The 24160-nt window shown below is 51.4% G+C and overlaps 1 protein-coding gene across 5 annotated transcripts; it reads left to right on the plus strand.

Annotated features, from left to right (window-relative positions):
• The first annotated feature begins 6756 nt into the window (after positions 1–6756).
• TAL1 (TAL bHLH transcription factor 1, erythroid differentiation factor) lies at positions 6757–22870 on the plus strand. Of its 5 annotated transcripts, none has more exons than XM_034964561.4 (6): positions 6757–6863; positions 9818–9973; positions 13258–13704; positions 15047–15141; positions 18972–19178; positions 19300–22870. In XM_034964561.4, the coding sequence occupies exons 3-6, from the start codon at positions 13259–13261 to the stop codon at positions 19761–19763; spliced, it is 1212 nt and encodes a 403-aa protein (XP_034820452.1). In that variant the 5' UTR covers positions 6757–6863; positions 9818–9973; position 13258; the 3' UTR covers positions 19764–22870. The 5 variants fall into 5 exon arrangements, with proteins under 5 accessions (XP_034820452.1, XP_057154944.1, XP_034820458.1 ...); XM_034964552.4 differs by lacking the exon at positions 6757–6863 and adding an exon at positions 7290–7420; XM_034964558.4 differs by lacking the exon at positions 6757–6863 and adding an exon at positions 7873–8122.
• The last annotated feature ends 1290 nt before the right edge of the window (positions 22871–24160 follow it).

A 24160-nucleotide genomic window follows, 5' to 3' on the forward strand; every position in this document is an offset into this window, starting at 1 on the left:
GTAACGGAGGGCTCCAGGGTATGCTAATCAGGAGAGCAAGTGGTGAGAGGAGGAGATATAAATGCAGCTGAGGACAGTATTGATCAGAAAAGGTTTCCTGGACAACATAAGATTGATGTGGGGCCACAAAGAACGTTTATAGTCAATTTTTTGAGGCATAATTTACATACAATAAGATGTACTCATTTTAGTCTACAGTTTGTTGAGTTTTGACAAATGCATATACTCATATAACCACCACCACAATCAAGATATAGAATATTTCCTTTATGCAGAAAGTTCCCTGTGCCTCTTTGCAGTCATATGTCCTCTTCCATCACCCCTGATCTGAGCTTTGCCATTAGAAATTAGCTTTGCAACCGGGCACAGTGGTTCACGCCTGTAATCCCAGCACTTTGGGAGGCTGACGCAGGCGGATCATCTGAGGTCAACATGGTGAAACTCCGTGTCTACTAAAAATACAAAAATTAGCCGGGAGTGGTGACAGGCACCTATAATCTCAGCTACTTGGGAGGCTGAGGCAGGAGAATCGCTTGAACCCAGGAGGCGGAGGTTGCCGTGAGCCCAGATGGCGCCATTGCACTCCAGCCTGGGTGATAAGAGTGAAACTCTGTCTCAAAAAAAAAAAAAAAAAAAAAAAAAAAGCTTTGCTTTTTCTAGAGTTTCATATAAATGGAATCATATGCTAAAAGTCTTTTGTGTCTGGCCTCTTTCACTGAGCCTGTTGTTGAGAGGTCTATATTCTGGCATTTGTCAGTAATTTGTTTCTTTTTTATTGCTGAGTAGTGTTCTATTACATGAATGTACCACAATTTGTTTACCATTCACCTGTTGATGGATAGTTGAATTGTTTGTTGTTTTTTGCTTTACAAATAAGGGTTCTATCACTATTAATGTACAGGTGTTCTTGTGGATATATATTTTTCAGCTGTCTCAGTAAATGTGTTTATAAACTGCACATTCATAGGAACTGCGAAAGAGTTCTCCAAAGTGGTTGAGTAATTTTTGCATTTCCTTCAACAATGTTGCTGGAGAACTCCAGTTGCTCCTTCACATCCTCAGCAATACTTGGTATTGTGAGTCTTTTAAATTTTAATCATTTTAGTGGATGTGTCATGGCATCTCATTGTGGTTTTAATTTCTGTTTCCTTAATACAAGTTGAAGAATCTTTTCATGATAAGTTTGGCTATTTATCTTCTTTAAGGTCAAAGGATTTAAACCGGGGGATATCACAATGCTATCCAAAGTGTTCAAGATTTTGAAACAGTTCTCCCAAAGTAACACATAGTTCATTCTAGCCAGCAGGAATGGAGAAGACACCGGGGCTAAGCTGACTTGGATGTATACCAAGTGAGTGACTGGGTGAGATGAGCCTGTTTCCTCATTTTTAAAGTGGGGATCACACAAGCAGCCCGGCAGGTTATAGTGGAGGATCAAGAGACAGAACAGAGGCAGAAGCAGGAAGCAGTGCAGGCACACATGGCAGTGCCCAGGACATAGAGTCCCCTTCAGGGGCCCAGGAGTCTTGTCCACATGTATTAATGTGTACTCCTGGGCCAGGACTCTGTCTCAGTGAGCACCAACGACTATTTGCTAGCCAGAGAACTGGTGGCTATGCACATGTTCTGTCCTTTTCTAACAGCTCTGGGAATAAAATCATTGATGGCAGAGCTATTGGGGTTCTCTGCTCATGAGGACAGTTAAGTTTAGACACTATCTCTTCTGTAAGTCTGGAAAGCAACTTCGGTCTTCTGTATGCTTTGGTCTTCCGCATGGGTTAGGGAAAGGGAAATGGCTTTGAAACATTAAAAAGCACAGGCCGGGGGTGGTGGCTCATGCCTGTAATCCCAGCACTTTGGGAGGCTGAGATTGGCAGATCACCTGAGGTCAGGAGTTTGAGACCAGCCTGGCTAACATGGTGAAACTTCATCTCTATTAAAAATACAAAAAAGGCCGGGTGTGGTGGCTCATGCCTGTAATCCCAGCACTTTGGAAGGCCAAGGCGGGCAGATCACCTGAAGTCAGGAGTTCGAGACCAGCCTGGCCAACATGGTAAAACCCTGTCTCTACTAAAAATATAAGTAATTAGTTGGGCGTGGTGATGCATGCCTGTAGTCCCAGCTTCTTGGGAGGCTGAGGCACAAGAATTGCTTGAACTCATGAGGCAGAGGTTGTGGTGAGCCAAAATTGTGCCATTGCACTCCAGCCTGGGTGACAGAGGGAGACTCTGTCTCAAAAAAAAAAAAAAAAAATTAGCTGGGCGTGGCGGCGTGCACCTGTAGTCCCAGCTACTCAGAGGCCGAGGCAGGAGAATTGCTTGAACCCAGGAGGCAGAGGTTGCAGTGAGCCGAGATCACACCACTGTATTCCAGCCTGGGAGACAGAGTGAAACTCTGTCTCAAAAAAAAAAAAAGCACAGTGTTTTCTTAACACAATTTTACTTTGGCCTTTGCTACAGATGGGGGTTGTAAACTAGAGAAGTGGTTCTCAAATTTTGTGTGTGTGTCAGAAATCATCAGGAAGGCTTGTGAAAACAAATTGCTGGGCCTCACCCTCAGAGTAGTAGTAGTAGGCCTGGGGTGAGGCCTGAGAATTTGCTTTTCTAACAGGTTCCTTGGTGATGCTGACCATCCACTTTGAGAGCCACTGAGAGTGAAGTTCCTTCCATCCCTGAGAATTCTGACAGCAGTGTTGGGATTTGGAAGCACAGACGTGACTCCCAAGCTTGGAATTCTTGAGGCCTGCTTACTGATGGGGTAGAGGTTCTTCCAGGGCAAGAGACAGAGGCAAAAATGGAGAGAATAGTCCTTTGAAAGTGGAAGAGGGAAATAATGACATTTCCTCAAATTGAAATTTTCCTCATTAAAAATAATCCTTATATAAACAGTATTATGTATGGAAAATGAGCACCTCTCTTCTGCAAATAAGGAAAGTGAACCTCAGAGATTAAGTAATTTGCCTGGTATCATACAGCTGGCAACTAGGGGAGCAGGGATAGGAGCTCAGGTCTGCCTGACCATTGTGCTTGCTTTGCTGCTTTCGAAGCACTGTGGCCTGAAGCCAGACTGCCCTAGGTGTGAATTTTGCCTCCACCACTTACCTGCTGGGTGTTCTCTGCAAGTTGCTCAACCTCTCTGTGCTACCTACAAAATGGAGTAGTCCCTACTTCATTAGGTTCTTGCAAGGATTAACTGAATTAATACTTACAAAGTGCCTAGGACAGTACTTGTCACACAGTAACTGCAGTGTAGATTTGTTAAAAATAAACTCGGCTGCTCATCAGAGTGCATGCACGGCATCTTTCCGGAGAAGAAGCTCGGGGGAGAAGCTCAGAGATAGTCCAGTACTCAGAGAGGGCAGGCAGAAACACTTGAAAAATGGTAAGAGGCTTGGCTTTGGGGTTTAGGGAGAACCCAACCTTTGGTGGTGGGGAACAATGGCCTCAGGGCCAGAGCCTAGCTAGCCTGTTCTTGTCCCCTGCTCTTGCTGCCCCAGTTCCAGACTCCAGACTTACCAGTCTGGGTCTCAACCTCCCCTCCCTCCTCGCCACCCCCACCCCAGGCGCTCCGGGTTTCCTGCCCGACTGGGGCCTCCGTTTGGGGCGGGTGGAGGAGGGGTGGCATTTCCTGGCTGGGCCCCGGCCTGTCACTCTCTCGTGGACGCTCGGACAACTCGCTGACCGACAGGCACCAGATGCTATTTCAGGCAGCGCCCCGCTTAGCGCACAGTTTCCGTTTTTCCACTGACCATCGGAAACAGGGGAGGGGGCAGATGTAGACGTCATGAGCCCCCAGCCCCTGGCAGGGGTTTGGTGGATGAGGTCGGGAGTGGCTGCCTGACTGTCAGAATCTGGAGCTTGGCAGAGAACAAATGTGTGGAATTGGAGGGTTGGTGAACGTCACCTCCTCGCTCCACAGACGGAGGCCTGGGCACACCCTCTGCCACAGGGCTGAGAAACGCCTTTCCACCTGTCCATATTCCTTCACCACAGGAAAGGACACCTTCCTTGGAGGTGCTGGCTGGGGACATTTAATGCCCTGTAAAATAATCCAACAGTCTGCAGGTGTCTCAAAGGCATCTAAACTTAAGGAGTTCAAAACCAAATATATAAGCCCTCCCCATGTCCCCTCGGCCTCCAGGTTCCCCATCTCCAGGAATAACCACCACTAGCTCTGCAGGACAGCCAGAAACCCAGGGGTTTTCCTGGATTCCTTCCTCTCCCTCATCCCCCCAAACCCAATTCTTTTTTTGTTTGTTTGTTTGAGACAGAGTCTCGCTCTGTCGCCAGGCTGGAGTGCAGTGTCGCGATCTCGGCTCACTGCAACCTCTGCCTCCTGGGTTCAAGTGATTCTCCTGCCTCAGCCTCCTGAGTAGCTGAGACTATAGGCGTGCGCTGCCACACCCAGCTAATTTTTGTATTTTTAGTGGAGACAGGGTTTCATCATGTTGGCCAGGATGGTCTCGATCTCTTGACCTCGTGACCCGCCTGCCTGGGCCTCCCAAAGTGCTGGAATTAGAGGCATGAGCCACCATGCCTGGCCCAAATCCAATTATTATAAACCCAGTTTTATACCCCAAATACATGTCATCTTCACTTGCCTCTTGTCATCTCTTCTGCCAGCACAGTGGTCCAAGCTCTAATCCGCTTCCCCTAACCACTGCATTGGCTCCACAACTGGCCTCCCAGAGTCCTTCCCCCTCCACACTTCATCCAAAGAACTTTCTAGAAATGCAAATCTTATTCTATACAAGGTACCACCCCCACCTTCAAACCAAACAAACAAAAAAATGTCAAAAAATCTTTTAACTTGTCCACAAGCATGCTCCAGCCATACTGGACACTTTTCTATTCTTTTCACGAACCTACCACCCTTCTGTTCTAGCCCTTGGTCCAGCTGTTTCCTCAGCCCACCTGGAAGGTTCTGTTTACTGATGCTTCTCCCCACCCCCCTTCTTCGCACCCCCAAATTTCACTCTTAGATCTCAGTCCAGGCCTCATTTTCTCAGAGAAGCAGTCCCCACCTGGGCTCTCCCATATGGGAATGGCTAGCCTGTTTTTACAGTGGCTCAGAGTCATGAAATCACTTCTCCAAGGGTCCCACAGCCCAGGAATGGCAGAGTTGTGTTTCAGACTCAGAATTATATGACTCTCATTTTCTAATAAGTGATGGAGCCAAGCAAAGGCCTTATGGTAGGGGGGAACTAGACTTTTTCTTAGGATGTGGGATTCTGTGAGAGTTATCTGTATCCCCATGACAGCCTGACTTCCTTCAGAGAGCACAGGAGGAACAGAGGGGACAGGCGGCACTGAATTAACTGTATCTTCTCAGAGGGTCAACCTGATGACCAAGGAGAAGCCAGATCCCAGACTGGGGCCATGCTCTCTGCTCAGTCTTTGACTGGGACTCAGTTTGTTACCAGAGTAGGGGTTTTCCCCCAGTTCTCAGGCTCCAAAAAAAGCTCAAAAGCAGAGATACTAGAAGGACAAATCAGCCTGGCATGGAAAGTAGAGTTGTGGACTGGGAATTGGACACCAAAGTTTGGGTCCTGGCTTTTCCTTTGGGTTACTGTAAGTTTTGGCTAAGTCACATCTCTCTATGTCTTAATTTCTTTCTCTATGATGATAACCAGAACTCCCATGCAAGTGCATATGATGTTTTCCTGGGCTATGGACTGAGTGACGTTCCATACATTATTATCCTCACCACCACCTTTTAAAGGTCATATAAGTTAGTTCTCATAACTTTGTGACGTCGACATTATCTCCCCATTTTACAAATGAGAAAACTGAGGTTCAGAGATCAGTGACTAAAATTCGAACATGTGTTCTTTCCACTCCACCATGAAAGAATGAACCCAGAGACCCTCCGTGGGCTGAGCGCATCATCCAGCTGGCACTGAACTCAGATTTCTACCCCACAGTAAAGACCCTGGTCTCTGCAATGAGTTGAGCCCAGGTCCCTTTCCCTGGCTAGGTTTTGGCTGCCCCTCTTCATCAGCTGAGCCGCAGAGAAGACTCCGTGTCAAATTTCCTTCCAAGGCGGACTCCACCAAGCACTAGCTATGTATCATTCGAAAAGTTACTTTGACTTTCTGTGCCTCAGTTTTCTCTTCTGTAAATTAAGGATCCAACTTCTCAGGATTGTTTGTGAAGAGTAGATTAGTATTTGCAGAATGCCTAGAATAGTGTTACAGTCGCTAGATTAAACTTTTTTTTTTTTTTAAATACCATGTGGGGAGCAGTGTTCCTGGGCTCTGGGCTCAGCCTGAAACCTAGCAGAATAGGCATTTTATGTCCCTATTGACAGGGGTTCTGCCAGGCTGCCGTAGAGCCCATGGATTTGAGTTACCGGCTCTATTTTAGAAGGGGGTGAAGAGGTAGGGAAGGGCTGGGGAGCTTTCTGGGATAGGGAGACTGCCCATTGAAATCTGGGTGTCTGGGACACTGGAGGAAGAATAAGAAAGAAGCCCTGGGAGGTGACGATTTTGGTATCATGGTGGTCTTCAGAGGTAGGGACAGAGTGCTGGGGTGAGAGTCGCTGAAGAAAGGTGTCTGAAAGGTTAAGGGACTGAGGTTGTGGGAAGCTGGGGTTACTGAGAGGCCTTGGGATTCGAGATGGGGGCTGGATCTGCTGGGTCCTAGACAGCGCGTCCAACGCTCCCCGCAGCGCGTTCCGGAGCCGGTCCTAGCGCCGCTCAACCAGTCCCCACTCCCTCTGGTGAAATTGCCAAATTAAAATGAATCATTTGGCCCATAATGGCCGAGGCGCTTATCGGGGGCGGGCGGACCCGCGGCAGTGCCTTATCTCTGCGGCGCACACGGCCCCGGCGCGCCTCGGCCCATGCTAACGAGGCCTGGAACGTGAGTGGGATTACAGCGCGTCGGTGGAGGGGCCGGGCGGGCGCGGGGCGGGCGGGGGAGCGGGGGCCGCGGGAGGGGCCGGGCCGCCGCCGCTCAGGACCGGGCCTCAAAATGGCCACACGCGTACCCCCGTAGCGGAAAAACGTGAGCATTCTGGCCTTTTTCTAGGGGAAAAGCAACCCGCGGCCTCCCACCGAATTCTTCATCAATTTCCTCCTCTTTTTCCCCACGTCCGCAAAAGAGGTCTTCGCTCCCTTTCCCTCGGTTCCTTTCGATGGCAGGGGGGTGGGGGGGCATTTTCCACGGACGCCCCCGCCCCGGCTGCCGCCGCCCCTCCCGCCTCGGAGACTCTCTTCCTTCCTTCCCCCTTTTCCTTACGCAATATACAGAAATGCGCGAGGCTGTGGTTGGTTTTCATTTCTTCTTCGTGGTTGTGTGCATGCGGTGGGATTGTGAGAGTGCGTTCATGAGAACTGTGGGCGGCGTTGGCTGCTTCTAAGTGTGGTCTTCTTGGCGACAGGCTCTGTGTCCGAGTGTGGTGTGCCTGCGCGGTTGGGGTGTGTAGATGTGGACCCTTCGAGGCCCTTCTGCGTTTTCTTCGTTGCGTACGATTGTGCTCCGTTGGTGTTCTCAGCAGGGATCTGGTTCTGTGTGGGGGGGTGTGTGGCCCCTGCGACTGTGTTTGGGTGGTGTCGTCGTTATGTCGGGCGTGTGTGATCCCGACTGTGCTGGATTGTGTGTCCGTGAGCCGCTGCGTTTGACTGATTTCGTTGTGTCCTGTTGGGCAGTGTGCGGGGCTGACCAAGTCGGCTTCTGGGGCAGTGCTAGGTGGTGTTTGTTTGCTGCCCTTCTGTGGGGCTGGACCCTGTGTGGTCCTGTCCGCACTGAGTTGTATGCCTGTGTGCCTGTGTCCTTTAGAGGTGCGTTTGCAAATCGCTGGGGGCGGGAGTGGGGGGAGGGCGAGCGAGAGATCGAGGCGCTGGTGGGGGCGGCGGCATGGGGGCGGGGAGCGGGATTTCACATTTTATTCCAAATTATGATGTATTCGGGAGCCAGTTGTTGGCTTGGGTGGGCGGACAGCGCCCGGTCGGCGGCTGCTCTGCCCGGAGGCCCGCCTGTGCCTAGGTGTTTGAGGGGTTCGTTGGTGAGTGGGAGGCTCCTCCAGGCTTGAAGCTGAGCAGCGCTCGCCGAGGCCGGCGCCTTCGAGCCGGTAGCTGCGGGCTTCGGTTCCCGCTGCACTCCGGCTTCGTCCATTTCTGGTCAGTTTCGTGGGTGCGGCCGCCGGGCTCCAAGGGAGAGGCCCCGAAAGGACAATGGGCACATTCACCAGGCCTCGAGCCTCGGGTGGGGACATTCGGGATCACCTCCAGGGAAGATTTTCCCGCCCCCTCTTCGGGTGAGCGACGTTGCCGCTTGGGTCTGATACCCGTCGCATCCGAGACCGAGGCCGAATCCGGGCTCTGGGAGGGACCGGGTTAGTGGGGCCCTAGCTCGGGTTGAAAGAATTTTGTTTTGTCAATTATTGTAATTGCTAATTCCATCACCATCACAGTCGTCATCATTAACATCTATTTTAATTAAAATAATCATCCCAGAGCGCAGCAGTTTGTCCCTTTTGGCTCCTTTGGCGGGAGAACAAAGCAGCGGGTTTTTTTCCGCTACAGCCGTTTTCTAAGTTGCTGGGTTTGAGGTAGGAAGAGAAAATGGAGAGAGGCACGGACACAGAGACTTGGTCATAAGGCAAACATTAACCCCCAGCGAACACGCAACATTAACCCCCCGCGAACACGCCGGGAATGGATGGATTCCCCTCTTCTTTCCTCCCCTCCCCTCTTTTGGATTAGAAGAGGAGAAAGAAAATCTTCCGCATTGTATTGCAATCCAGGGAAGAATTATTCCTATATGTCCACCAAAGCCGCGGCAAATAGAAGGAGGCCTTCGCAGTTAATCCAAGACTTCGATGTGTGATCATAAGCCTGACGATTTAGGCAAAACAAATTAAACAAAATCCACTAGGAAAAAATAAAAGCAAGCTCAATCCTGCTACATCCTTGAAAGTAGTGTCGGGTTTGTTTTTACCTCCTTTCCTTTTACCTTGTTTATTGCTGTAACAAATCATTAGAATTTTCCCTTACTCTGTCTAAACCCCGAAAAATCGAAAATCATTTCGTAGGGGTGGTGGAGGGGAAGGTGGGGGACTTTTCCCCTTTGTTTCTTTCTTTCCCCCTTTGTTGGTCTTTATTTCCTTTTCTTTTTCTGTCTCTCTCTTCCTCTCTCTTTCTTCTTTCTCTTAATCAGTAGGGAGACGAGAAAGGACCTGAACAGATCAGATATCTCTCTCCAAGCCTCCTTCCCAACTCCATTTCTGTAGGAAAGTACAGCCCCTGGAATTGGGTTCTGGTTTCGCTTTGGGCTGGAGGTGGGTGGATGGGGGTCAGAGAGAGAATGAGGTGGGGGGGACTTCAAGGTTCTGTCCCACCGACCAGAGTCTGAAGACTATGCGCCTTTCCCAACACGGACCTCCGCCCATCCAGGCCCGGGACTATCCCTTCGCGGTGTAGCGGCAGCCGGAGACCTGGCTGCGGAGGCAACCGCGTAGACACCTCCCTGCTTAGAAAACAAACACTGAACCAGACCGATCCCAGTTGGAGGGTTCGAAAATGTTCCAGACAGCCTGTCGGGAGGGGTTGTTGTTGCTGTTGGACTAAATAGCTATTCCTGATTGGTCATGTATAGGGTTTTTTAAGGCGGGTGGGGGGAGGAGGGGGTAGAGGAAAGGCTCCAAACACCTGCAGGTTGGGGGCGGAAAGCTGTTTGCGATTCCCTGGACTGGTTGGTTGGGGACAGGAGGTAATTCCCAGCCATTGACCCCCATTTCTCTCTCTCCCTCCCTCTTGCCCTGCCTCTTTCTCTCCACCCCTATCTTTCCTGGAAACTCGCTTTGGGCGCGGCAGATCTCCCAGGACCACACCGCAGCGTAACTGCAGGCCTCTCAGCGAAAAAGGGGGAAAGCAAAGACCCGGGTCTGCATCCTCTTCCTCGGCTTCCGCCCCTTTCCGGCGGAGTGGAGATCCTATTCAGAGGGGCCGGTCTCTCTAAATATGCCCCAGGTGAGTTTTCAGGGGAATGGTGCCAGTGGAAACGGTGTCTAGGAAGGCCTTGTGTTCCGGCCTGGGGTGAGGAAGGCTCAGGACAGAGGAGAGCCCATTCTCAGATTGGGGGTGGGGGGAGGGGAGGACCAGCCAGAGCTTGGAATCGGGATCTGACTGCTGTAGCTGCCTCTGTGGCATTCAGCGGCTTTTTCCCTTTTCCACCCTGGGTAAAACCAGCTAGTTGGACTTAGTCGTCCAGGCCGTTCCCATTGGTCCCGGTTCTGTGGACGTTTCCCAAGGCCGGTAACTTTGGGGCGGCTGTATCCGGGTGGTGCAGACTGTGCCTGGAGCTCCCGCAGGAGGAAGGCGGCAGCCTTCCTGGCTAGTGCAGTCCCAGCTCGAGTGGGCCCTGATCCCAGGCCTGAGGCCTAGGATGGGGAGGCAGGAACACCCCTCTTCTCCGGTAGAGGCGAGGATGGTGGTGCTGTTCCCTGGTGGGTTTGGTACTTGTGCAGGCTTGGGGCTTCTCCAGGGTGTTGTGCTGGTGTGGGCCCAGAAGAGAGACCAGAGGCTGGGTCTAAGGGCCTGAGGCTGTTTTCATCTAAGAAATTCTCTGTATGGGGGATTGGGTCTGCTTGAGACCTGTCCCCAGGAAGAATCTCCTGGGGTCTTCTGTCTTGTTCTGGCACAGGTGGAAATATTCTGGCTGTCTGGCAACTGCAGATGAGGATTTCCTGTTGGGGGCTATAAGCAGGGTCTCCGTAGTACAAAGAGAGAGGAGCTGTAGTCGTCAAATACTCTAGAACTATTCAGTCTAAAATCTCCCTCCTCCTTCATTCTCCCCAAATAAAAACAAACAAAATCTCTCGGGCGTTCCTTTCTGTAATCCAAATCAAGTGATGCAGCTTAGTCGCCAACAACCATCAGTGTTTGTGAGTGGCTTCTTTGGGGCATGGACCTCTGGCTGGTAATCCTAAACCGGCAGGATTTTCCTAAAATGTGGGGAGGAGCCGGGAGAGGTCCTCCACAGATCCTGGGATCCAATCATATATTTCTTACAAGGAACCTTGGAGATGGGATATTTATAGGTGTCTGGAGAGGACATTTGTGGCCAGGGTCAATTCATCTGGAATATGTACTCCCATTGCCTCTCAGGAATCCACCGCTAGAGCAGGAGCCTAAGAATTAATTGGAGGGTAAAAATGTGTCATAACAGAGCTTGAGCTCAGTCTGCAACTGCAGTGCACACTGTCACTCGGTTAGAAGCTGGGGCTTAAGCATGTGTCACTGGGCTCACACCGGTGTGTCAGGACGGAGAGCAGTGAGGTAGGGAACCAATACCTTGAAGCTTGTATGTTTCCCAGGGGTTGGTATATTTCTGGCACATTTCGCTGCTGCTGGGAGCAAGAGGACCTGGCTGATATACTTCTGGTGCATTTCCAGTGGCCTTGGTGTCTTGGTGGTTGCATTCTATGGATAGAGACCTATTGTCTCCACCAAAATCATAAACTCACTTCCAATGAAGTGTCAGGGACCTACTGCCTTTACAGCTTGTATACACCAGGACTTAGGGAATTTTGTGGTTTCTGTGCCAGACCTGGGGGGCTGGCATTCCCAAAGAAGGTGTACAGCAGTCTGAATCTTGACTCTGTCTAGTGGCAATTGAGCCAAGCTCCAGAGGAGGCTGCAGATGATCCATTCTCCCTTCTGGGGTGGGAGGGATGGTTCCTAGGATGACTCCTGTCCAGAGCATTGCAGTGGCAGTATGGGAGCTCAATGGCTGCTATGTATGATTAGATGGACTCTGCATGGGGGTAAATTTTTTTTTGTATTTGTTTTCTTCTTTTAAATACCCGATTATATAATTCAGAGAGCAGAAAGCTTATTTTAAACAACTTACGTGGTGTTGATCATATATGTACAACTCACAACTCACAAACTCTGGCCCTTGAGTCTCCTGATTTTTCTGTTTTGGTTCTTGCTGGTGCCCAGCTCTATCTGGATGAAGCCAGGTGATGGAAGAGCCCCAGCACACCTGTGGGAAGTAGAGTGGCTGTGGTCATCTTGGAGTATGCTTGTGGGGGCACAAGGTGGTTTCACTGCTCTGGGAATACAGGAGGGTAGAGCAAAGTGAGATTATTGCTCTGGTCTGGCTCTCTCACAGATAGGCTGTGAGTGACTTGACATTCGGCCAGGCAGTTTTCTCACTGGCCCATTCTCCTTGTTAGTAATGTTTACTTGAACGTTTGCACAGCACTTTCAAATGCATAAAGGAGGTATTCCTCCCATTTCCCAAAGAACACCAAGGCAGGAGATGGCGGTGAGGGGGGCTGGAAGAGTTCAAGGGCCTCATGACATCCTGTCCTGCTCTTGGATGGGAGTCCAGACCCCACTGGCCTCAGGGAACCCTTCAAATGCCCAGCTCCATTCTACCTCAGCCAGGCCTCTCTTTGAGACTCGACCTGACTTCAGAGTCCAGCTGAGCAGAACGAGGTGGACTGTGCAGGGAGGTTGGGCCAGCACCATCTTCTTCCCTTGGCGACCTCTCATCTCTGTCTGAGTGGGAGTAAAGATCCGCTGGGCGGGCAAAGGACTCACAGTGGATTTGCTCAGTGTAGACAGACACTCCCTCACTCCCCAGCGGGGGCGAATGTGTGTGTGTGTGGAGGGAGCTGGTTCCTCGGGATTATTCTCTGCCAGCTCTGGCGGAGTGGATCCCAGTCCTCGTAGCCTCCACTTTCTAATTCCCTACTTCCATCCGCACCGGGTTTCTGGGTGTGTGCCTGTAGGTGGGCTGGGAATATTGCTGAGAGGCCAAGAGAGGTTCCCAAAGCAACGAACCCCTGCCTGACAGATTCCCCGCTAAAACCAAAGAGCACGATCCGGAATTTGTTCCCTCCTCTTCCCTTTCGGTCTGAGAAAGGGGACAGAGTAATCTCTTTCTTGCCTCCTTGTACATTTCCTTCCTCCTGATTTCCCCTTCTGTGTTTCTGTCGCTGGCTGTATTCCTTTTCTTCCGGTGTCTCTGTCGTCTTCCTCCATCTCTGTCCTTTTGGCCATCAGTCTCTGTGTCTCCCAGGCACCCCTCCTTTCTCCCAATCCAGAGACCCTCTTTCCCTCCCACCCTGGCCCCACCCGGCCTCCCGCCCTAGCCCCACGTGGCGCTAACTTTGTCTGCCTCTTCTCACGTCTCGGTGCGTGAGTTCCTCTCTCTGCCCTTCTCCCCTTTACCCCAGCCCACGTCGGTGGGTCAGGGGCGGTCGTCAGAGCGGGCATCCGCTTGTCTGTCTGTCTGCCCACAGGATGACCGAGCGGCCGCCGAGCGAGGCGGCTCGCAGTGACCCCCAGCTAGAGGGACGGGACGCGGCCGAGGCCAGCATGGCCCCCCCGCACCTGGTCCTGCTGAACGGCGTCGCCAAGGAGACGAGCCGCGCGGCCCCAGCGGAGCCCCCAGTCATCGAACTGGGCGCGCGCGGAGGCCCGGGGGGCGGCCCTGCCGGTGGGGGCGGCGCCGCGAGAGACTTAAAGGGCCGCGACGCGGCGACGGCCGAAGCGCGCCATCGGGTGCCCACCACCGAGCTGTGCAGACCTCCCGGGCCCGCCCCGGCCCCCGCGCCCGCCTCGGTTACAGCGGAGCTGCCCGGCGACGGCCGCATGGTGCAGCTGAGTCCTCCCGCGCTGGCTGCCCCCGCCGCCCCCGGCCGCGCGCTGCTCTACAGCCTCAGCCAGCCGCTGGCCTCTCTCGGCAGGTCAGGGGCCAGGGGCCAGGGGCCAGGGGCTGGGCGGGTGGGCAGGGCGACCACCCCCACCGGGGTTTCCTCCTACACATCGGCGGCGGCCTGCCCTGGGGGCCGAGCGGGTGGAGCGCAGGGAGAGGAGGTCGTTTTAAACCCAGTGGCTCTAGAGCCTCAAGCTGGAGCCCCCGAGTGAGTGCCAGTGAGGGAGGGGCCTTCTGTGAGAGAGAGTGTGCGTGTGGCTGCGGGGTGCATGGCTGTGTGGAAGCCGAGAGGAGGACGTGGACACCTTCGCGGGTGCAGGCATGTGGCTGGTGTGCTTGGTGGTGGTGTCGTGGGGGACGGAGAGGAAGGAGTCTCCTGAGCGTGGGTACCAGGAAAGAGTGTGCCTGCATGTGCTTTGCTGTGAGCAGAGGTAGATGTTTGTGGCTGAGGGTGTGAAATTCATTCGGAAGCTCAGCGCTAGCTGGACAGGCAAGAGATAAGGATCTGAGGGTGGTGGCAGAGGCACCCTCCCCCGAATCTCTGCTGGAGGGCCCGCCTGAGGACTGACCTGTCCCTCCACTCCCAGCCCCTCTGCTCCTAGCCGTGGTCTCTGGCCCCAGCCTGTACTCCGGTTGGTGTCAGGGCATCCGTTTCCCTGCTGGCGCTACTGTGATGATGAGGGAGAGAAGCCATAGGGTTGGAATAGAAACCGGAAGATGGGGCAGGGATAGAGTGTGGGGCAGTCAATGAGCCTGGCGGGCACCCGAGACAGAGCAATGGGGAGCTTAGGGTGGGTGAGGGCAGAGAGCTAGGCGGAGCATTTCAGCTGAGGGGAGTCAGGGTTTCCTGTCTGTTGTGTATCTACAGCCCCTTATGGGTGGGGTGAGGTGGGGAGAGGGGACAGTGTGCCCCTTTGTGGTGACCAAGATGCACACCATCAGGTGTGAAGGTTACATTTGCCTGAGTGGGCACGTGTTTGGGAGTGGAGGTGTGTGTGGATTATGTGCTTGTTTCCGGGGCGGGAGAATGGAGAGTGTTTCTATCTGTGAATGTGTGTGTGTGTGTTCATTTTTGTGTTTATTCCATGTGTTATTCACCTCTGCTTCTGCATATGTGCCTGTGTGTTTGTGTGGAGGGATGTGTGGTTAGGTGTCTTTTCCTCCCTTTGCTTGTTTTATGACAGACAGAGTGAGGGCATTCCGTGTGTATGTGTGTGTGTGTGTCTGTGTGTGCCTATTCCCAGCTCAAATGTGAAGGGACCAGGGTTGCCCAGAGGTGGGGGGCTCAAGACATGTGGGGAGGATCCCTAAGGAAGCTCTTTCTCCCCTCCCCTCAACATGGGATCTTGTGATCTGCCCGTTCCCTCCCACAGCGGGTTCTTTGGGGAGCCGGATGCCTTCCCTATGTTCACCACCAACAATCGAGTGAAGAGGAGACCTTCCCCCTATGAGATGGAGATTACTGATGGTGAGTCTGCCCCACCCCACCGTTGTACCTGCCCCTCACGCTGGTTAGAGCTCTTTGGAGGAGGGAACATCCGGGACTACTCCGTAGGTGTCTCACAAAGATGGGCGGGCCACTTTCCAAACCCAAACTGCCGAAGCCCTTCACCCTGCAGCTGAGCTAGGGCTAAGTAAAGTCCTGGATGGGGCTAGCAGGACCACACTCACAGTCCTGCAAAGAGGAGGCATGGGAGAGAGACACATAATGGCGCTTAGCCCAAACCTCTGGAGTTAGTTCCCAAATCTCTGGAGTTAGTTCCAGTCCCCAGTCCAGGCTCCATTCCTACACTTTGGCAAGGATCCCAAGTGAGCGCAGAATCACACAGTGTCCCCTGATCCCCCATTCTAGGCACTGACCCTCAGGGATTCCCTGCACTTCCTCCCAAGTCTTCCTTAGAGTCTGGAGTCTGCTTCCTCCCTGCAATGGAGTCATCAAGGGTTTTCTCCAAGGTCCCTACACAGTAGGCTCCCCTTGTCTCCCGTTAACACATTCTGGGCTTAGACCTGGAGTTCCCTTCCTGACATCATGGATTCTACCTTGCCCCCTGGATTCCCCGAGAAGGGCCTTGGCACTGCTCCTTTGAGGTACTTGAATATTCCCTGAACTTGCAGGGATGGTTTGGATAAATGGGAGATTTGGAAGACCCTCGCCATCTTTCCAAGGTTGACCTTGTATAGTAGATTGGTCCCAGCACCAGAGGTAGGAGAGCAGGCACTTCAGAGCTGAGGGACTTTGAGCCAGACCCAGATGCCCCCAGAACTTCAGCTTGGCTGTGGCCTGGGGCTCCTGTAGGAAGGCTGCCCAAGGCCTCAGAGCAAGGCTGGGATTTATGCTCCAAACTGGTGGGAGGAATATGAGTATGGAGCTGGAGCCTCTGGAATGGAGCCCTCTGTGGTGTTCTGGAGAGGAGCGGGGCTGGGATCTGCACAACAGAAAAGACTTCAAAAGACCCAAGCAGCCTGGGGCACAGGTGTGCAGGGCTGAGAGGCAGGGGTGCCTTGCTGCTAGATTAGAGAGGAGTTCTCTAGTCTAAGAGAGGTGGGTGTACCAAACAGGAAGAAGACAGGACCAGCCCTGAAGTTCCCCAGGGATGAGGCATTTTCTACAATAGGCAGAAGAGGCAGAGCATAGGGGCGAGGGTTTGTGGGGTGTGCAGGAGTGTAGGGCAGTCATTACCCATAAGTGTTGGCAATATTTACCGAGCACCTACTCAGTGCTGGCCAGAGAGAGGCAGAGGACACCAGGAGGGGTAGACAGATTCAGGAAAGAGGAAGGTGAGGAGATGGGGTGGTTCTTTGGAATAAAACCAGAGAGGAATAGGCAGACATGTAGGCGAAGGGTAGGGTATGAGTGTGCAGGATGTGTCTAGGGGACACTGAAATTAGAGATTGAACCCAAAAAGAGTCCATAGAAGTAGAACTAATGCAAGATCTAGAGTTAGGACTTGATGTGGATTCCTGTTGCTGAATTGCTACTACCATGTATTGGACACCTACTATGTGCCATGGACTATGTGTGCTTGATTTCTGTTTATTCCTTACCACAAGCTCATGAGGGCAGTATTATTGTTTACATCTCACAGATAAGGAAATTAAGGCTGAGAGAGGTTACCCAGCTTGATCAAGGTCACACAGCTAAGTCCTGGGTCACACAGCTAAGTCCTGGACCACCCTCATAACACTGGTCTTAAGCTTTGGAATAAGTCCTGACCACTTCCCCACCATCTCCCCTTCTGGATGTAGTCTAGCTCCAGCTGTGACAGCAGTCAGAAGTACCCCCTCCCCAACTAGGAGCTCCCTCAAGATCACCAGCATTAGCCATGGTGGAGGGACTGTCCTCCCTATGTCACTACTGAGGGATGCTCTCTGTCTGGCCTGGAGGCCTGAAAGCAGCAAGTAATTTCCTCAGAGGCAGCCCAGGGTAGAACTGCTCTGCAGTTGTGCTGTGTTTTTCCCAGGCTGGGTCTGGCCTTTGGCAAACAGTCAGCTGGGCTAGGGTCTGCTATGGTTTGGAAAGGCAGCTTCAGAGGTACCATGGGCAGGGGATGGTGATCCTTCCCATTAAAAGTGTGTGTGTGTGTACACCCACACATGCATGTGCATGCCTGTGTGCGTGTAGGAGAGAGAAAGAGATGATCAGGCAGTAAGTGTGGCATGGATGAGCTGATTCACAGACTGATCACTGAGGTGAGGTCTGCTTCCATCCCAGCCTCAGTCTCCTTAGCTATAAAATGGGCAGTGGGACTTAGGTGAGGTCTTAGCTCTTCTCCTCTACCTCGGTTTTCACACTCTGAGGTCTGGTTCCAGGGGTTACTAGAAGAGGGAAAATAAATATCCTAGGACTGGCAGTTCCTTCAGTGCTCAGAGCTTCCTGGACTATGTGACCCTGGCTTGTGCCTCGATGTTAGGGAGAGAAGCAGTCTCCTCAGCCCAGAAGTTCAAGAGCACTAGTAGGACCCTTCACTGTCTTCCCCTGGCTTTACAAATCCCCAGTGAGTCTTGAACACAGCACAGTGCTTTGCACACCACAAGTGCCCTAGACATGTGTGCTGGTATCCGCCACTGCCCCATAAGTCTTTATACATGGAATGTTAGTGACTATTGGGCCAAGCCATAGTCAGTGGATTGTAGACATGAGGAGACTGAGGCAGCCTTCAGAAGCCTGCCTAGAGCTATAGGCCATGGCTGTGCATAGCTGTGTCTTCACTTCTCTCCTGGGTATGAGAGCCCTTCTGCATCGATCTCTGCTCTCCCCTCCATTCCCCACCTGCCACCATGATGGGTCAGTTAGCAGACATTTTCTAAGCCCCTACTCTGTGCTTTCCATCACCCTTAGGATAAAGTCCCCCCGCCTTACTGCAAGGCCCTGTGGAGTCTGGACTCTGCCTACTCTGATCTTGCGCACAGGACTCCAGCCAGCCTGGCTTCAGGCCTTGTCTAGTGCAGGGCCTGTGCATTCCCTTGGTTTGGATACTCTTCTTCCTCTCCCCTTCCTGTGCCTGGCTGGTTCTTCACAGCCTCAGACAAGCCTTCCCAGCCACTGGAGCTAAACATGGAGCTTCTTTTCATTACAATTCAGCCCTGGTTTGTTTGTTTTTTAATATTCGTTTCCCCATTAAAATGTAAGCTCCATGAGGGCAGGCACTCAATTTAGTTCACCATTATTCCTCAGTGCCTAGCACAGTGCCTGGTTGTTAGCAAAAAACTGATACATGGATAATAATAGCTAACATTTATTGACTGCTAAGCTGAGGCAGGCATTGTCTTAAGTTCTTTACCTGTGTTAGGTACTAGACCCATGTAACAACTCATGACTTAGTAGTATTACCTCCATTTTGCAGGTGATGAAGCCAAGGCACTTCATAAGTTTTTATGTCACTTGCCCAGAGTCATTCATTTAGGTAGGGGTAGTCAAATAGGAATGGAGTCTGTCTCCTTAGACATAGCTGTAAGGCCTCTTGGCACAAGTGAATGGATGAATGAATAACATACGGTCCCTGTCCTCAAATATATCACAGCCCAGGGAGGGAGACAAGCACAGAAACATAAGTAATGATCAAGAGTGATGGAACTCCAGGGATTGCGGTATCGTGGTGGTTGGTTAGATCTGTCTGGAGGGGTTGAGGAAGTTCCCGTAGAGGAGGAAGCACAGGAACTTGAATTTGAAGGGTGGATGTTTTCTAAGTAAAAGGAAAGTAGGCATTCTAGGCTTCCCAAGTTTCCCAATGTATGGAGATGCCTTTGGGGAAGGAATCTCAAGCCCATTCTCCTAACTCTTGTCCTCCTAATCTCCAGGTCCCCACACCAAAGTTGTGCGGCGTATCTTCACCAACAGCCGGGAGCGATGGCGGCAGCAGAATGTGAACGGGGCCTTTGCCGAGCTCCGCAAGCTGATCCCCACACATCCCCCGGACAAGAAGCTCAGCAAGAATGAGATCCTCCGCCTGGCCATGAAGTATATCAACTTCTTGGCCAAGCTGCTCAATGACCAGGAGGAGGAGGGTACCCAGCGGGCCAAGACTGGCAAGGACCCTGTGGTGGGGGCTGGTGGGGGTGGAGGTGGGGGAGGGGGCGGCGCGCCCCCAGATGACCTCCTGCAAGACGTGCTTTCCCCCAACTCCAGCTGCGGCAGCTCCCTGGATGGGGCAGCCAGCCCGGACAGCTACACGGAGGAGCCCGCGCCCAAGCACACGGCCCGCAGCCTCCATCCTGCCATGCTGCCTGCCGCCGATGGAGCCGGCCCTCGGTGATGGGTCTGGGCCACCAGGCTCAGCCAGGAGGGCGTTCTTAGGCTGCTGGGATGGTGGACTTCAGGGCAGGTGGGGTGAGAATTGGGCGGCTCTGAAGCAAGGCGGTGGACTTGAACTTTCCTGGATGTCTGAACTTTGGGAAGCCTTTACTGACCCTGGGGCTGGCTTTTCTGTTTCCTGTACCAGTAGGAGATCAGAAAAATGGAGCAAAGTGGTAGGTACTTTTTGTGAAGACGGCACGGTCTTCCCTCTTCCCTCAGTCCCAAATCCTTCCCAAGTAAGAGGCTGGAGTTGTCACTGCTTTTGGCCTGGAGTTTGGGATCCCTGTCTTTCCTAAGACCTGGGGTTGTCAGCTCTCATCTGAGGCATCCAGCAGTCTCTGCCTTGCCTTTAGCCCCTCCCAAGCTGGCTGGGGTGGCCTGTGTGGCCACTTCTGTCCATATTTATAGGTACCCAATAGCTGCCCATTTCGTGAGCCCCATCTTCACCCAGGCCTATGTTGATCCATCCAGCTTGCCAGATGCTGCAGAGTCACAAGCCTCGAGGTGCCTTCTTCAGGGCCTGGTTGAAGAAGATGATCAGTGGACAGTCTGCTCTAGATGAGCTGGGCCGGAGGGTCAGGAAACCCAGTCGCCCTTACTTTTTGCCCTGGGGATCAAAGTTCTGCTTTCTCCCCAATGAGACTTGCCTTCCTAAGCCTGTGGCTGTGGAGACCGTGTCTGCAGCCCTGAGAAAGCCCTGTCGGGCTTTGTGTGAAGGCAGAGAAAGGGACAATGATAGTAGAGTGATATGGAGCAAGAGATATTTTGGGCATGTGGGCTTCAACTCCTCGACATCACTGTTCATGCTGGCGAGTGAATGCCAGTGTGCTGATGGGCGTATGCTGGTGCTGAGTAGATGCGCAGCCCCATCTGTGCATTCTCCTGGATGCTTAGAGGGATTTCTTTGCTGTAAGATGTCTGTTTGCTGATGGTCTGGTCTATGTTCCGAATTGAGCACAAACTCTGTCCTATGAATGCTTTGCATTTGGAATTTTTGCTTGACTTCAGTTATTGGTGGAATCTTTAGCGCTCAATAGGACCAGGATCCAGCCTCACTTCTAGGGTATGGGAAATCCAATCAGAGACCAGGCCCTGGCTAAGACCCAAACATATGCACATTCACTTAGCAGAACCTTAAACACCCCTCAGTTGTGCAGCTTTTGGTCATCAAGGGTGCGTCTGGGAGGTTGGTTTAATGCAATAGAAGTGCTCCCCTCTGAAAGTTGTACATGAAATTTTTGTAAATCACATCCTTATCCTTCATCTTTTAAAGAAATAACCACTGCAAGTCCTTTTGTAAAGTGAAGAATCCTTTTGTAGAATGAACCACTGCCCCTTCATTGATTTCCTGTGTCAATCCAGATGGTGGGATGTGGTTTTCTTAAGGTGAGGCCTGTCTGTGACCTGCATCTAAGCCCATGGGACAAACTGCACAGAAGTCCTGTATGTCTGTCATTGTACCCTTAAGTCACCCTAGCCCTCTCCCTCTAGGCTCTGCCTTCGAGGTCAGAGGAGAGATAGCCTGTGGCCCTGTCCTGCCATGCAAGAACTCATCACTGTGGCTGTCTGGAAAGCCCCCCCTTATAGTTTGGGCTTCAGCCCAGTGGCTTGTCCTCACCATGATGGGGCCCTAATTCAGCCATGTGCAGACAGAGAATATGTCTGCTCCTTTCCCCTTCCTTTTAAGTAAGGTCCAATTCTCGAGCTTGGGGCAACATTGTTCACCTTTGTAGCACTCAGGCTCTCCATTCAATTTCAGGCTCCCCAGATCATGTTTTGGTGAAAATTAGGGTTGGTTCCTTTCCAACGTTTGGAAGATCCTGTGAGGAGCCCCATCTGTCTAAAGATAGAGTCATTGCTGTAGGATCTAAGGCTGTTTGCTTCACCGTGGATTCGCTTGAGTTAGGAATGAGAAGTAGCCACAGTATGGATGGGTGGATGGGTTTTATGAGATGGATCACATATTTTATTAAGAACTCAAACTTCTGGCTCCCTCTTCTTTCAGACTTGCCATGTGACTCTGGCTTGGCCTATCTCCTAGGGCTATGGTGTGGACTGAATGGGATCATGAAAGTAGACAGTTTTGAGAACGTAAAGAGCTTTTTCTTTTCCCTCAATCTCAATCCTGCAGTGGGGTTTCGCAGCCTGAGTCCACGACCTAGGCAGTGGGCCGGTGTGCCTGACTGCCCAGCATTTGGGTAATTTAGATTGTAAACCGCTTTGGCCTGAGTTATTGAGATTGTCCTCATTTCTCCAGATTATCTATTTGTGTGTGTGTGTGTGTGTGTGTGTGTGTGTGTGTGAGACGGTGTCTTGTTCTGTCACTCAGGCTGGAGTACAGTGGTGCCATCATTGCTGTCTGCAGCCTTGAACTCTGGGCTCAAGCAATCCTCTCACCTCAGCCTCCCAAGTAGGGAGGACCACAGGTGTGAGCCACCACACCTGGCTAATTTTTACTTTTTTTTTTTTTTTTTGGTAGAGATGGAGTCTTGCTATATTGCCCAGGCTGGTCTTGAAGTCCTGGCTTCAAGCAATTCTCCTGCCTTTGCCTCCAGAAGCACTGGGATCACAGGTGTGAGCCATTGCACCCAGCCCAGATTGTCTTAATTTCTGTCTTGTTCCAAGGCCAGGGACAGTAATAAGAATGGAAAAGAGATATGGGAACACTGGCAGACTGTGTAAAATGTAATGCAACTACCCAAAACAAGCCTGGTAGGAAAGGGCAAGTCTTTAGGTCTTTGTAAGAACTAAAGAAGATCTGTAATTTTTATTTTCACCCTCTGTACCCCATGACCTTATCCTTCCTCTCCTTCCTTGTTACCCATGAAAAACTGGCAACATTCCAAGAATAGCATCTGTACAAAGGGGAAAGAACATAAAGGTAAAACAAAACAAAACAACATTTTGAGAACAAAGATGACCATAACCACTGAAGGGAATCACATCTTTTAAGACAAATTCATATTCTTTTATTTGTTATGGCAGATGACAAGATGGTACAACCTTTATTCTTTTCCAAAATAAAACAAAGGGCACAGCATCTGTAGTCAGCCGACAACTATTTCGGCCTTTTGGGGGTGGGTCTGGCCGTACTTGTGATTTCGATGGTACGTGACCCTCTGCTGAAGACTTGCCCCCTGCCCGTGTACATAGTGCATTGTTTCTGTGGGCGGGCCCAGCACTTTCCGTCAATGTTGTACTGTATGTGATGAATTGCGTTGGTCTCTGCATTTTTCTGCAGAAGAGGAGTAACCGCTCCAGGTACCTTGACCTTTGTACAGCCCAGAGGCCAACACTGTGGGTGTGTGACTCTTTAGCAAAAAAAAACCCATGTGGTGATGGTGTGTATATATATGTAAGGATATATCGGGAAGATTTCTAAATAAAAGTTTTACAAAGGGGCCTTAGGACTCTGTGCTTGCATTGCACCCCTAGGCCTGAGACGGGATATTGAAAGAAAAGTCATGGCAAGAACCTGTTTCTCCTGACATGGGGAGCCTCCAAGACTCAGCTGTAGTCTTAGGAAGTGGGATTCCACCCTCAACCCTGAAGGCAGGCCTGGTGGGGAGGAGACAGCCTTCCTCCACAGGGTTTCCATTCTTTCCCTCCACAGGCCTCATAGAGGGGGCCTGTCCCCTCGGCTTCATGCACCCATACTTGTATCTCAGGAAGCCTCAGCAGACATCCCCTCTTTGTGTTGGGGTGAGCTTCCATGGCTGGGACAGTTGTATGTATCCTAGGTTCAGGACAGATTAAGGCCATACCATAGGAGGGCCCCAGGTTCCCTGATGACTCAACGGCTGCAGCGGCGGCTGCAGCTCTTATGCCTGGCTCTTAAGGATTGGGGACTCAGAGATGAAGTCTGAAGGTAATGGAAGTCGAGAGTGGAGGCTCTGTGGCAGGCTCCATATCATCTGGGAGGACTTCCCTGGAGGCTCAGGAATGGAAATGTGGTTTAGATGATACAACCCTTATTCTTTTCCAAAAATAAAACAAAGGGCACAGCACCTGGGTCTGGGGGAAGCCACTGCATGTGGACCATTTGATCCTCAGGGATTTCAGTAGGTCATGCAGGCACTTTTAATGAAGTATCATGCCTTCCTTTCTTTCTTTCATTTATTTATATATTTTTTCAAGATATGGGATCTTGCTTCTTCTAGCCTTTGCCCAGGCTGATCTTGAACTGAGCTCAGGAGTTCAAGGGCCATCAAGGTGAAAAAGAAACAAAAGGTGCAAAAACCAGAAGGTTTTTGTCTCAGTCCCTTGAGTAGTTAGGACTACAGCATGTGGAACTGGCACCCTGTTTCATTTAACAAATATTTATTGAGCATCTAGTATGGGCCTGGTATTGTTCTACGTAATGGGGATCCCACACTGAATAAAACAAAGATCCCTGTTCTTGTTCTGGTGGAGCTTAACATCTAGCAGGGGAGACGGTAAACACACAGACACACACAACTGTAATAAATATGTTGATTCTGTAGTAAGTTACAAAGTGATTAGTATTAAGAAAAAAGTTGTGCCAAGAGGTGAATTCAAGGACCTCACAGATAACTCTGGCTTTTTTGGGGTAAGCCTTGTTCATCTTGCTAGGCTCTGACTTGGCTGCTCTTGTCCTCAGGGTGCTTCCAACCACAGATAGGAGGGCAGAGGCAGGGTAGTCCTTGGGGACCATGCTCTGCCCTGTAGAGAA

The sequence above is a fragment of the Pan paniscus genome, chromosome 1 (genome assembly GCF_029289425.2).
Source record: "Pan paniscus chromosome 1, NHGRI_mPanPan1-v2.0_pri, whole genome shotgun sequence".
In the NCBI taxonomy this organism is placed as follows: Eukaryota; Metazoa; Chordata; class Mammalia; order Primates; family Hominidae; genus Pan; species Pan paniscus.